The sequence below is a fragment of the Elephantulus edwardii genome, unplaced genomic scaffold, assembly GCF_000299155.1.
Source record: "Elephantulus edwardii isolate Elephantulus edwardi_28Jun2011 unplaced genomic scaffold, EleEdw1.0 scaffold00072, whole genome shotgun sequence".
NCBI classification, from domain to species: Eukaryota; Metazoa; Chordata; class Mammalia; order Macroscelidea; family Macroscelididae; genus Elephantulus; species Elephantulus edwardii.
Window position 1 is genome coordinate 693570 of NW_006399822.1, and position 14791 is coordinate 708360.

The following is a 14791-nucleotide window of genomic DNA, read 5'->3' on the forward strand; positions in this document are numbered from 1 at the left end:
CTCCAGCATGACCTCAGGGGATCCACACATACTCAGACCAGGTCCCTCCCACGCACACCACTGGAAGGTGTCTGGAAAGGAGAGCTCATTTCCACACTGTGAAAGGGCTCCACCATGGCCACCTGGCACTGGCATAAAAACGAACTCTGAACGAGGGGCTTCAAGACAGAAGAACATGAGTAAAGCCTAACCCAGCTGGTCTCCACGTGGTCCTTCTGTCTGTAGTCCGTGCAAGAAGGCCAGGCGTGCACCTGACGCTAAGAAGCCAGGCCCGGCTCAGGGTGGGCGAGGACACCTGCAGCACCCCAATCACAGCCAGCTCCTTCCCGACTTGAGTTCAGTGTGTGGTCCCTGTGTCCCCTGCCGGCCTGAGCAGCCCAGAGCAGGCCTGGGCCGAGGCTCCCTCACGCTCGGAAGGGACTGGACGCTCAACCACACGCAGCACTTCCCGTCCCCAGGCCCACAGCAGGAGGACGCTGCCAGCTGCCCCACGGGCCCTGCTCAGGCCTCGCACAGGCAATTCCAACTGCCCTGCTGCTGCAGGAGAGGCCTCACTGATAGGCGTACCTGAAGCGCTGTAGGACGACGAGGACGGGGTCCTCCGAGAGAAGCTCTTGACGGCCAGGCTTTGACCTCGCTGTTTCCGCCGCCAAGCGGTCCGGCACTTGGAGTCGATGCTCTGTTTGATTCGATACCAGTCAGATTCTGTGATTCCAAATTTATAAAACAGGTGACCTGAAAAACACACCCGAAAGAACACACTGTGACACAAAGGTTATCATCTCATGTGGGACGCACTGTGGGGTGACGGCCCCCCTCGTGTGGGACGCACTGAAATAAATGCCACCTTCCGGGGTGGACACCTGGGTGATCACTGTTGAGGTCTCATCTACAGCACAGACCTCTCCTCTCCTCCTCTTTGAATATCAATGTATAAGTCACAGATTTACTTTCAGTTAAGAAATCATCTCCAGACCAAGACACACACCACTCAAGCTCAAACACGGAGCTCTGCTGGCTAAGTGCCCCCACAGGCCAACACCCCCAGGGGTTCCGCCCGGTCGCTCAGTGCCCCAGTGCCTGTCAGGAGACCAACAACCCCCAGGGGTTCCACCTGGTCACTCAGTGCCCATCAGGGGCCAATACCCTGTGGGGTTCCGACTGGGTCGTTCCCAGGACTTGCCTGCACTCCCGTCACCCCTCAAGAGATCGTGGTTCTGAGGGCAGAGATTCCGTGGCCCCCATGGAATTCCCTCTCACAGCTGTGGTCTCCCTCCAGGTCACCTCTCTCACAGCAAGCCCCCCAAGGGGCCCGAGTGCCTCAGTCAGAGAGAGTGCGTGGTACAGTCAGTGCCACACAGAGAACTCTTCTTCCATGGTGAGGGCACAGTCAGGGCACGGGCTTCAAGGACGGGCACTACCAGCTGGCTGGTCTCCTTCCTAGCCGCCTCATTCAACCTCACTGAAAATGACGGCTGAAATTCCAAATTTTAATAATGAAAAGACTAAGCTGAAAAACATCCTGTTTTGACTACTCAGAGGATCGAATCTGGACTATCTCTGAGAGTCAGATTACTGTCTCACACCCTCCAATCTGTGCCTCTTGAGCCCAAAGTACAAGGAATAACCAAAACAAAGGAAGTGTTTGTTTTTAAGTCCTACATTCAGTATCAAAAGTTTCCTTTGTTTTGGAAAGATACTTCTGGAATGCTTCTAGGAGAATATGCTTCGGACATCTCTGATTTGAAGGGTGACTGAGACTTCATCAATCCAGATAGAAAGGACCGAGGGTGGGGGTGCCGTCATTACAGAATCAGGATGAACAAGAACCCAAACCCTGAAGGAGCGCATTTCCACCCTCACATCAAAACAGAGCCTCTGCTCTCTGGAGTTTCATCAGGAAATCATGAACTCGGTGACTGAGTGAGTGTCACGTGTGGGCATGGCATTAGGTGCTGGGCATGACCGCAACAGCCCTGGCTGGTGACAAGCTAGTTCCAGGAGCCCTGGAGGACACTCCACCACACTGCTGTCTCCAGCACAAGATGGGACACAGGCACTGTCACAGCATCTCGCTGCCCGTGGGCCTCACCGGAAAGACCGAAACATACTAGATACCACGCCGTTCACACTGCTCAACATTCAAGAGAAAAGTCTTCTCAATCCCTCCAGGGTTGGTGAGATTACACAACATTTGAAAAACTTGTTAGCAACAGAAAAAAAATACAAACTAAAGAAAGACAGGTACCTGGATAGGAAAATGAACAGAGCAAACAGTATACAGACCGAAGCCCTGGCCTCAGCCACGTAGAGCAGAACTAGGTGGTGTCTGGCCACCCCACGAACCACCGAGCTGGCAAGCTGTCTGGGAGCCCCTCCAAGTCAAGACCAGTTCCTGTCAGTGGTCAACACCTTTTCTTCCCAGAGGCCCCAGGGTGGTCAGTGCTGGTCCAGCTCTCCAGTAGTGAGCCTCACAGAGAGGCTGGCGCTGGAGAACAGGGCCCGGCTAACATGGCCAGACTCGTCATCTGAGTCTCTGCTGGCGGCACAGAGTTTATCACCACAAGGGAACAGACCTCATCGCCCCTGACATGCCATCTGAAGCTCAAGGCAAAAAGACAGAAGGGCCAGCAGCTCAACTCCTGACTTCATGCTGACTTAGCAGCGACTGGTCAAGGAATCTCTAATGTTCTGAAAAGTGGAACCGAGTTTGCAAGTTCGTGTGACACGAGCGGGAGGCAGCCTCTCTCGGCAAGCGCTCCGTCCACTCGCACGCACACACTTGGCCTTGAAGCGAGCTGGCCCCCTCTCCACTCACAGAGGAGGGTACTAAGCTGGCCTCTCCACACTTTCACTCATGAAGAGCCAGTAAAGGTCTGCACACTCCACTTCTAGAAGAACCTGCAGCCAGCTGGCCCAGCTTCCCAGGGCCCTTCCTGCCCAGAGCACCAGGTGGCCCACAGTGAGGGACGTGCCCGGTCCAGAAGGTCGGCCTCCCGGTTCTCAGGGTCCAGGGACCCAGGCCCTGCCCGGTGACTGCGTGGGGCCCAGAGAACCACCTCGCTCCCCACCTTCTCAGGGTCCAGGGATCCAGGCGCATCCCTGCCCGGTGACTGCGTGAGGCCCTGAGCTCCACTCTCCCAGTTACTAGGACCCGGAGCACCACCCTTCCCCGGCCCTCCGCCCCGGCGCCCGGCCCGCCCGCACTCACAGCGGATGCCATAGATGGTGAGCGGGTCCAGCTGCTTCTTGCCGTGCTTGCCCTGGCCCGAGAGGTTGGACACGGCCTGCACCTCGCGGTGGAAGAGGTAGTCGAGCAGCGTGAGCGCCATCTTCTCGGCCGTGCGGCAGTTGGTACTGATGTGCAGCATGTCAGAGGGGATGATGGCACAGCGCACCCGCATCTCGGGGTTGTTCTCGTCGCCCAGCCACGTCCCGTTGGGGTAATCCTCTGGAAGACAGGCGCACCCACAGCCACGGTCAGGACAGTCCCACCGGCCGCCAGCCCGTCCCCACGTCCGGTCCTGCCAGGGCTGGGAACCACGCTGGGCGCTCAAGTCTGACCAGACCTTGCCCCCCTGGTGAAGCCCTGCGTGAGCTCCCACTCTGATCGGCTGCAGTCTCTGTCTGCCTGTCTCACTGGGGGCTGTGTGTCCCTGCAGTGGAAGCCACGTCGTGGGTATGTCACCGGCCGGTGGATGACAGGGGTCAGAAGCTTCCAGGCAAGGATGAAGGAAACTCAGGCTACTTTTGGGGAAATGGCCACTGAGAAGGTTATTAAGAAGGGACAAGTCCTGCTGCTATCACGCTGGGAGACAGGTCCCGGGGGCCTGTGAGGGAGGACGGGGTGGGACCGGACGTCAGTCCTTCCTGCTGTCAACCGTGAGGGGTCAGCTGAGAGTCACAACCATCTCAGTACTAGTAACACTAGTGACACAGTGGGAGGGAACAGCGAGGGACTCCCGTGGGGGCCGAGAATGCGCACTCGACTCTGGTAAAGAAAGAGGTGCCGAGCCCCGAGGTCCAAACCTCCACGGACGTGTGTGTGAGGGCGCCTCCTGCCTGTGCTCACCGCCCCATGGCCCACACTGCTCAACTGTAACATGCGAAAGAGAAAGGGGCCTAGCTCTGTCCTCGGTCCCCCAGCACACAGTCTCGGCTTGTATTAAACCAAAATAACCCTCCACTGCCCCCAAGTGGACTCCCACCGCACAGTCCTGCAGCCGGAGGAGACGCCCACAGGGCAGCCCGATGGCAAGCCTTTCAGGCGTGACCGCCACCCCACCAGGGCTCCCAGCCCCCGCTGTCCGCCGACCCTGACCCAGGGTGACCAACACCCAACCAGGGCTCGTCCGTGCTGCATCACCATGAGAACACCCAGCCCCCGCTGTCGTGCTGACCCTGACCCACGAACGCCGGCCAGCGAGGACTCCCAAGGCTCTGCGATTCTCAGGCGCAGACGCCAACCTCCCCTGCAGCCCTCAGGCCCGCACCTGAGCGAGAGCTGCACTGCTGTGAGCGCGCTGGCTCTCTTTCTGGCAAAATCACCAGCTCGCAGCGCGTCTGTACTGCTCAGCCCGCGGGTCTCAAGGAGAACAGCGCTGGGCACTGCCTGTCTCTGCTGGGAAAATCCTTTTCTGTGGGTCACTAAGGTCCCGGGGTGGGGTGCAGACCGTTGGCATCCAACCATTAAACTGACAGGTGACAGTTCAGACTGCCCCCGGTGGGGCTGCAGCAAAAAGCTGGGCCATGAGCCCAAAGGTCACTGTCGGAGAGCCCCACAAGGCAGCTCTGCGCTGCAGCAAGTGGGGGCCAGGAGTCAGCATCAAGCAGCAGTAGGTTAACGTCCAAACACCGCTAGTGCCACCTCAATTGCCAGCGTCCTGAGGCTGTGGAGTGCACCCTTCAAACCACCGGGCAGATGGACAGGGAATGGCATGGCAAGCGCACTGGGGCCCAAGCTGGACGTGGTCGTGAGTGCCTGGCGGTCCCAGGGGCTCTGGCCATGAGTACAGGTAGCCCAGGCCTGCAACCCAAAGTGGGCCATGTGAGCAGGCCGACTCCCAGGTCCCCACACCAGCTCTGTCCATATTAGCTGAGGCAGGCCTGTGGGCATTGCCCATGTGATAACCTGTCAGAGGACACCAGGCCTTGGCCAGATCCGTCCTGTGACGTGACCCAGGGCAGGGCAGGGGACCATGAGTCACAGGCCTGGGGGAAAGCAACCCCAGCCCAAGCGGGCCCCTCCACGGAGCTGCTGACCAAGAAGCCCTGCTCTTCGTCCCAAGTAAGGAACCTGGTGCAGGGGGCGGCTTCTGGACAGCTGGGGGCTACAGAGCTTTCCACAGCCCACGCCACCTATTAGGAAGAAGGACGGCCAGAAATCCAGCGGAACAGCAAGAGCGTCCAGGAGGAGGAGACAGCTAGGGGCCCACCAGACACTCCATGGCCTCAGCCAGCAGACAGGCCCACCAAGGAGGCCGCCTCTCACTGGGGAAGAGCCCGCCTGTGCTGGTCACCTCTACCATGCTGGCCCTGACGGGCTTCCTTCCCGCAGGGGGCTGTGCGGGGGGGATGAGGGGGCGTGGGCGCCTGACAGGAAACACCTCCTACAGGCGGAGATCAGCATGGGTACCAGCCCGCATAAACATCTGACAAACGCCTTCTGACAATTCAGAAAGAAGATGTTCAATTTTCTTTAAATGGCTTGGTCCCGTTTTGGCATCTGAAACAGTAGAAAAGTTTTCATAACTTTGTTTTAAAACCACAGTTATGAGAAAAAAAGCCTGCTTTCCACTCCAACCACTGATAACCCTGGTGAAGTTAACAGGCACGTCTGAGCAGCCTCATTAACACAAAACTCTTCAGCAATAATGGGAATCTCCTCACACGGAAACAGCTGAGAAGACACATATTTTCTGCCAGGGCCCACTTTAGAACAGAGCAAGGAGCAAGAAGAAAAGACGTTGACGTAAAAAGGAGCCACACACACAAGGCTGGGGAATTAAATGAAGAACCCTGGTCCCTGTCGCCTGTTCCTTCAGGCGGTCAGTGCCAACAAGGTGACTCCGGCTCGGGGGCCCAGGGAGCCCTGCCCTGTCCCGCCATCTGCATCATCCCCACCACGCTTGAACCTACTGTCACAATCACTGTGTGTGTCACCGTCTCAGTGAGAGCCATCCTCTCCTCATCTGACTGCCTTTTCTAGCAGGACAGAGCACCCCTAAACTCCACAGGTCAGCACGCACCTCTCTTCTCTGGCTACTCATCACAGCAAACTGCCCACCCTAGCGCCCCTCGGTCCCACCTCCTCCTTGGAGTGACCGGGCATCCATTAAGCACAGTCTACACACAGTGTGCTCACATTAACAAGGGGGGCAGGGAAGCCAGCATTAGCAGACCTGGCCACATCACTCCTCACACGCCAGCAGCTAGCCCGAGTCAGCGGTGACGGTGTGCATGCCTGGCGGGTGGCCTGCACATCACTGGGGGTCCCGGGAGGGGGGTCCAGGCAGACGGACCACTGGGTGAACGAACTGCCAGCCACCACGCACGCCGCTCCTGCCAAGTGCCCTCTGAGGTTTTCCTGCAGCATCCCGCCCCATTACCCTCAAAGAGCCGTTCAGAGTGCAGGCCACACCTCCAGCCGCACGCTGAGTAGACACCTGGGTGCTGTGGGTACCCTGGCACCCCCATAGAGCTGGCTAGTGTCTCCACCATGTGGTCATCAGGAGAGATGACGACCAAGATATTTCAGACTCCAGGCAGCAGGCGAGGGACCCAGAGAAGGCAAGACTTCACAACTCAGAACAGGGGAGGCGCTGCACAGACCACTGGGGACAGAGCCAGCTCTGCACGGACCGTGACCCTCAGCTCAGCCCTCGGCCATACCCAGGAACGGGTGCAGAGGGCAAGTGCCCGGTCACGAGCAAGGAGTAGGCTGTTTCCATCCACACTCAACACTAATTTTCACCTTGCTTTTGTAAAGACCAGCTCTGCAAGCACGTGTAACGTCTTGAGTGGGTCAGACCCACTGGCGGCTCTCTAAGGAGGAAAGCAGGACGTCGCCTCCTGCAAAGATTCACAGCCTTGCAGTCCAATAGACAGCACTCGGCGGGACCGAGGCCAGGACGATGGGGACTGCCCGCGGGCTTCCACGACCATGACCATGGCACAGACCGCCTCACCTGTCTCCTGAGGGCTGGGGTGAGTTTGAACCGCTGATCTTTATGGGAGGCAGCCAAAAGCTTTGCCACCAGAGCCCCTCCACAGAAGTCCAAGGTCGGCCTGGGGGCTGCCCGGCTGCACCCCCACATAGACGCCAGTGACCCCTCGTGGCTGGGCCTCCCCACGCTGCACCAAACTCTGAGGTTACATTTTGGACATGGTGGACATGGTGCCCGCAGCGCACCCCCACTTGGGGTCTCGAAGCCCTGGCAGACCCTGGCTGGTGCAGATGGTTTGCACTTGACCGTGAGCGTCCCTCAGCGCACAGGAGAAAGATGAGTGCTATGCTGCCGTGACACTGTGACCAGGGTGGACAGGACAGCAGTGGCTCATGGTGACAGCACACAGGAGAGTCCTGAGCAGTGAAGCAAACATCTGGTCTGCAGCAGCTGTCCTCCTCCACGCTGCCTGGCCTCCCAGACGCCGGTCCTTCAGCGAGTGTCCCCACGCCAGCACAGCGAGAGCCCCAAGAGCCTCTTCCGTGGAAGGGCCACGTCCGACCCACTGGACCACTTGAGGTCAGGAACTCAACGCTGGTGGAAGAGCAGGTCCACAAGCCGGCTAACCGCTGAGCGCAGCCGAGGGGGCCTGTCCCAATCCCCTTTGGAGAGGCACACGAGGCCAAAAGACACCTCCTCACACTGGCCTTCTGAAGACCCTGTCACCACCATCCTTCCTGATGTGGGACAGACACCAGCGCGCTCAGGAACCCACTTGTACTTTCGTACACGATTTAATCTCTTCATTACTGTGGCTTGTGTTAGTCCCTGTAAGGAGGCCTAGTGACACTGCGATGAAGCCCTGGGCTGCTAATGGGAAGCACAGCGGTTCAAACCCCCTGGCCTCTCTGTGGAGCGGGCTGAGGCAGCGTGCTTCTGGACAGCACGCGGGCCGTGTGAGCCCGAGCTGACCCCACAGCAGCGGGGCTGGCTGGCTTTCTGCCCCGGCCTTGCCCTCTGCAGTGGTTCTGAGGGCCTCGGGCAGCGAGAGCTGAGGGTGAGGCGCTCAGAGCCTATGGACGTCGACCACGTCCCCCATGTCCATCAGTTTTCAGGAAGTTACTTCCACAGAATTGTCCTTCCTTAAAGGCTGACTGCTGGCGAGCACACTCGGTACTCACTGATCTTACTTCAGAGCAGTCGGCACCAAGGACATCCCACAGAACGTTCCAGAACCCTCACTTCCAGGGCAGGCCCACGGGACTGCTCCTCCTCACACCTCAGCACACACTCAGCGCAGCAGGAGGCCCAGGCAAACGGCCTGCGCTTTGTTCCAGGTGCAGGTTAGGTGCAGTCAGACCTCGGCGGCCTGCACACAGTGCACGCGTCAACCCTTAATCAACAGAGCTCCCCCTCGATCCATTCTCAGTCCCACACACGCCCCCGGACACCCTGGCGACACGGCACTTAAATGCTGAGCTGACCTAAAGGTTGGCAGTTTCAGACCCCCTGGGCCTCGACAGGATAAAGATGGGGCAGTCTCCCCTAAAGATTAGAGCCGGTGTCCCTTCTGGGGCAGCTAGACTGTGTCCATCAGGTTTGCTGAGGCAGAATGAACGAGGGCAGGTGGCGGGCCTCGTCCACCTCCGATCGTCCTGGGAGTCATTTCTCTTCTGTGGTTACAGAAAAGGCCAGTGGCTCGGCCTCCGCGAGGATCACAGCGAGGAAACGGCCTCGACGGCGCCTGGCACCATGCTTTGTCTGAGCACTAACTCAGCCCGTTGGTGGAGGAGCAAACGCAGGCACGCACTTCCTGAGAGCTGCACCCGACGCCTCCTGTCAGCCTGTTCACACGGCAGTCACGCCACGTGAGAAGCCAGCACACAGTGGACGGTAACGCGACTCCCACTGTGACGGACAGTGTCCGGTCACGGCGGGCAGCCCAGGCACGATCCTGACGAAGGCAGTGAGGAAACTTCCAGCACTTCAGGATCCGACAAAGACCGAGCTGTCCGCCTGCAGCTCCCAGCTCTTATCAGGAGTGAGGCTGACTGGGAGACGTGCGACAAGCCCCGGCCGTGAGCACGTCTGCGAGTAATGACACGCTTGCTAATGTAACGCTCGCTTGGCGCTCTCTTCAGCGAGGGGAGACGTGCTGGGGAAGCGTGGGGTCCGGCTGGCAGAGCCTCATCCATCTCACAGGAACATCTATCAGATGATGCCAGTGTGGGTCGATAGCAAATCTGACAGCAGCGACGGTAATGGATTAGCTACTTCCCCCCATTTCCACGGACAGCGATCACTTAAAGACGACTCCATCTGTCTCCGTGTAATCTCCCAACCGTGGCGTCAAGTAAGGCGTGCAGCAGACGCCAGGACTGCCTGCGGAGAAGTACGCCCCCAAGGACAGAAGTCAGGGAAACACGCTGACTAACGTCTGCTCCCAGTGGGATGATAAAACAGGACACTCCAGTTACCACTTTTCTCGCCACAAAATAAAGTAAAAATTAAAAGAGCAATGCTTTCTCATTTGCTCCCAGTTTGGTGAGCTATGTTACACAACAAAGTCAAGTGTGACAGAAATACTTTTTCCTAAACACGGTTACAAGATTGCTCAGATCACTTCCCGGAAGTCTGTTCTCTTGTACTTGAAGAACTTGGCTTTTTCCTAGGAACACTGAGTAAGCCTCCTCCAGTTTTAGCCACTTCTACACGGTCATTTTAATGTCAGTCTGTTGTTTTCAAAACTAAAATATATTTCACATTAATCTTTTTTTTACTGTTTTGTTCCTTAGTTAGAGATTTTAAAGCGACAGAAGGCATAACAGGAATAACTGCATTTATGGCTACATCCTAAAAAACACAACGGCTTTTTCACCTAAAAGAGTCTCACCCTTGAGCACTGAATGGAGCCGGGGTTGGGGCACTTCCCTTGCACTTGAAAAATCCGTTATCTAATTAACAGCTGACCTCTGGACAAGTGTCACTTAAAACGTCCCGTGATGGCAATCCTCCCCAAGTGAGCAGGCCATCTCTCCAGAACACACACACTGCACTGCAAGTTCACTGCCCCAGCAACAGGACAGAATCCACTTCAACCTCTGCTGTCCAAGGGCCAACTGTTCAATGGCCAATATGACCTTCAGTCCAGCCCCACCAGCCACCTCGCCATTCTGTGTCAACACTCCCTGGAGAGGTGAGAAGGCCCAGCACGGGGAGGCTCGACAGGGACGGGCACCGAGAGCTTGATCCTGACACGCGGCCCAGCGTGAGGCAACCTGCCTTCCTCAACGTGGGTCTTCACTCACAGTGGAAGAAAGAAGGTTATAAAACCATAAGCACAGCAGGGATGACACGGGAGGCCCAGGAGCACCGGGAGGCAGGCTCGAGGTGGCTGTTCATGTTCTTCAGGCTGTGAAAACCAGAAGCCCAGGACAGAGGAGGGCAAGCAGTGATACTCACCTTCCGAGTTCAGGGTGATGAGCGTAACGTTGTTGCCGATGTTCTGGCTGCCAGACTGCCCACAGTTGGACACGGAGTCGCTGGCCTCAGATCCGCTCTCCCCGTCCTCATTGTGGCTGTCCTCCTGGCCAGGTACCTTCACCACAATGGTGTTCTGCCGTCGCCCAGGCACCGCACTGGAAAGGAAGAGAGCGCCAGCCTCACATGGTGCTGGTGGTGAGAGAGGAGTCCAACGCCACCGCACAGCCCGTTCCCACTGCCCCTTCTCTGCCTCAGGTCGGCCCAGCCACAGCACCATCCGCCACCATCATAAGGCCCTTCCCTACACACAGCCCACCTGACACAGTCCTCACCTCAGCAAAACCCACCTGGCACTGTCCTCACCTCAGCACAGCCCACCTCTCACTGCCCTCACCTCAGCACAGCCCACCCGACACCCTCTCGTCACTGTGCACACTCATACTCTACTCATACTTCCCCGCTCTCTCCATCCCTCAGCACAGATATGCAGGGCCCCCTGGACATACACTCCACTCCCACTCTCTCATAACAGAAGAGTCTGGGGTTGGGGGAAATGGTATAAAACTTGAGAGGTTTTTTAAAATGTCTATTTCACTCAAGAAATAAGATGCTAACCCATGAGACTCAAAGTCTGTAGTGTGGTCTCTGCTCTCAGAGGCTGTAGGCGCTGACAAGTGCAGAAGACACATATTTTAAGAACAAATCAAAGGACATAGGGGACAAGGACATGAACAGGGGGACATGCACCTGGACACAAGGCGGGGCATGAGTCTGGATAGAGGGGGCATGTGCACCTACAGAACCACACTGCACAGCTGAATGCAGGCCTCCCCTGACTGTCCCACCAACGAGAAGCCCCCAGCCTGCCTCGGCCACTCAGTGACCAGGACTCTCACTGCCACAGCCACTGCAAGACAGTTACAAACATGGCTAGCCAGAAAGCACAACAGGCATCTCCAGAAAGCTCTCCTAACTGCCCTTGTCAGGGTCCTCCTGACATCCCTTGATCTGGGCACTGGCACAGAGAGAGGGGAAGGAAGCTCATCCCCCATTTGCTTCAAGTGTCGGTCACACTGGACTCAAGCTGCAGCTTTCACAGACTGTCCACACTGGACACGAGGCCTCTGAAGGGCTGCCCTCAGCCACTGTGCTGCAAAGCACTTCCCACCTACACGCTGTCACCACCAAGCAGTCTTGCCTCTGCTGACAGACCTACCAGGAAGTCTCCCAAACCCCACCTCACCCTCCCTCACGTCTCTGAGGGAAGCCAAGACAATCAAGAAAACGGGAAACTGGGTGGAGAGGAGGCCAACCAGGACTCTGAGAAGACCAGGAGGAAGGCATAAAGCCCTCTCGGGGTGTGGTGGGAAAGGGAGGGGCAGGAGGTGGACAGCCACTCACTCAAGTGACAAGGAGGCCGCCAGCAGCTCTGTGTCACCTCCACACAGGCGGCGTGTCCACTCACCCCCACTTCTACCAGGGGTGGGGAGAAAAGCCCAAAACCCCAAAGGCCCATGTCCCTCAGCAAACTAAATGGGGGTGTGGGTTACAGTGCCAGGCCAGCTGAGTCACTGACGGCCATGGACAGGCACTGCCTCACCCCACTGGAAGGACATGAGCACGCTCGCCCTGCAACACATCTGAGAGCCAGACACAGGAGTATGAGAGACCATGCCGCCCCAGAACACGACACTGGGGGTCACTGACGCAGCCTCCAGGTCACATGCGTGGAGCCCCACGGCAAGGCCAGGCGTCAGGCCGGCTCTGTCCCAGCTCGCCCACTGTGCCTGGGGAGCCCGTCACAGTGCAGGGTGGGGTTGGTGAGGTGGCTACTGACTTGCTAATGATATTTTCCAGGGAATCCGGTGCCCTGTTGCTCAAGGGGTCTTCCATCTTGGCTACAATAGCGCTCTGCCGGTCATTGTTGAGTATTACGGTAGTCTGGGGGACGACGCTATGGAACAAAAGAATCACAAAGAAAAAGAAGGCCTTAACACAGCAACATTGATTGCAAGGGTGCACAGTCATTCAGTACAGTCCGCTCCCGGGGCTGCTGGACACGCTCAGTGAGACAGGCTGGATGCAGACTGTGATAGCTGCACCTGCCGCCGTGCGTGGAGGAGGGCTGTTCACGTGCTGGAGGGCCCCCCTTCAGAGACCAGGAGGTGTGCAGCTGAGGCCCTCCAGACCGAGTTAGGCAGTCAGAACTACCGTCTGTCATTCTACCTGCAGAAGGCTGGCTGGTGCTCTGGGAAGGGCAGACCCAGGAGGGAGTGCTGGGAGGGGAGCATGGTGCTGACACTTCGCGAGCCCTCTAGGAAAGTGATGAGACTAGCCGAGTGCCAGGCTGTGCACGGCACACCGTGGACAGAGCCCGAGTCGGGAACCCCAGAGCCTGTGGGCGGCCTCCTCCACACAGGAAGTGCCCCAGCGGAGCCCCGAGGCACAATGGCATTCAGAGTTCTCAGTAACTACTTTTTCAACTTGGAGTGTCTTGCACTTTGTTCCTAGCTCTCTGGGGGGAAGAACTAGCACTTGAGATGCAATATTACCTGAAAGGAAAGGACCACTCTTAGATTCCACCCTCCAGAGATCAACCGTGGGAGAGGGGGAGCTGTTCACGTCCAAGAGCACACATGGCACTCGGTCCAGGGCCACCCTATCCCTGTCAGCAGAGCCAGCACCGTGTCCTACCTGAGGTCAGTCTCAGGACTCGGGGTGCTCTTCTAAAGGGAAGGAGGGGCCAGCTGTGTTTCAGATCCTGGTATCATTACCTCTCCACTGTCTACTTCTTCTTGAGGGCCGTAGGAGGACCCTTGCAGCCCCTCACGACCTCTCCTCCAGCTGGGTGACAAAGGTAACCAGGGTGTCGTGACTTAGTCACCAATGTGACCTGACACAGGGGACAATGGCCCTGGAGACAGCTCAAGGGACAAACAGGTTTGCATGTGCGTGGTCCCACAGGACACTGGTGACCCCAGGGCCATATGCACTCCCTCGTAACCTCGGGCCCACGAGCTGCTCTAGCAGATGGTGCGCTGAGCGGCTGAGAGATGGCTTCTCCGTGCCTCATGACATTTACGGCGGGCTCAAAGGGAAGCTCACTCCCGAGCGGACCCAAAGGCGGACTTTAGAGGCCAGTGGTCTGGGCCGTCCTGCGGCTACAGTCAGATTAAGCCGTGGTCGAGGCACCACTACTTAGCCGAGCAGTGCGACTGAAGAGACGGCAACAGTGCCGTGACGCGGCTGCTGGGGCGAGGGCCTGACGGGCACCCGCGGGCACCGGGCAACGCCATGGCCAGGTACTTACCTTCAGACACACTATCTGCTAAATCGGGGTCCTGTGAGCGAGCGCATGCCGAGTCCAGGGGCCTCTGACCACAGGGCCCTCGTCCCACCTGCACTGACCCCACCGTGCCTGCCCCAGACACGCACGTTCAGGGCCGAGAACGAGACGTCAGCAGTCAGAAGAGGCTGAAATCCAGCCGGCCGGTCAAGAGTTGGCAAACGGAAGGCAAGCCTGGAGGGGAGCCCACAGGCCCACAAGCCGTCCTGTGACTGAGCACGCAGGGTCACTGCTACCTTCCTTTCCCGGCCATTTCCAGGTGACCACTAAGCCTCCCAGCACAAAGGACTGTGAAAGACAGAGCCAGCAGGAACTGAGGCCAGCCCTGTCCCCGCTCGGGAACTGACCACAAAAGGAGCCTCCTCTCTCCTCAAGGAGTCCTGGTGTCAAAGCGAGTTTACAAGCGGGGCCACTCACTCAAACACAAGGGGTTCAAGTCCACCAGCTGCCCCGTGAAGAAAGACAAGCTGTCTCCACTTGGGTATAGACCCACAGTCTCTGAAGGTCAACCCGAGCGCAGCGGTGGTTTTACACGGTGCACTGTTATGAGCTAGTTCAAAGGGTTTGTAGTTGTGAAAATGTGAACCATCAGGAATTACAGTCACAGCTCAGTCCAGGGACTTAAACCCACGGACTTAAGGTCCCAGGAAATTCATTTCCTATTCTATCTGTGCACACATTTCCATCCCAAAGAAGCATAGGGCTCCATGAGGGTGGTGACAGAAGAGGGACGGCCAGTGGGGACAGGACTCCATGAGGGCGGTGACAGAAGAGGGACGGTCAGTGGGGACAGGAC

General features: G+C 57.8%; 1 protein-coding gene across 4 annotated transcripts in view; it reads right to left on the reverse strand.

Moving 5' to 3' along the window:
• BANP (BTG3 associated nuclear protein) overlaps positions 1 to 14791 on the reverse strand; it is a 44368-nt gene that overhangs the window by 19991 nt on the left and 9586 nt on the right. For 2 of the 4 annotated variants that reach the window (XM_006888777.1, XM_006888776.1), the window contains exons 4-7: positions 12487 to 12603; positions 10629 to 10804; positions 3212 to 3451; positions 568 to 735 (exon numbers count right to left, since the gene is read on the reverse strand). In XM_006888777.1, coding sequence (XP_006888839.1) covers positions 568 to 735; positions 3212 to 3451; positions 10629 to 10804; positions 12487 to 12603 — 701 coding nt within the window. The remainder of the gene's footprint in view (positions 1 to 567; positions 736 to 3211; positions 3452 to 10628; positions 10805 to 12486; positions 12604 to 14791) is intronic. The other 2 variants (XM_006888779.1, XM_006888778.1) reach the window with 1 other exon arrangement.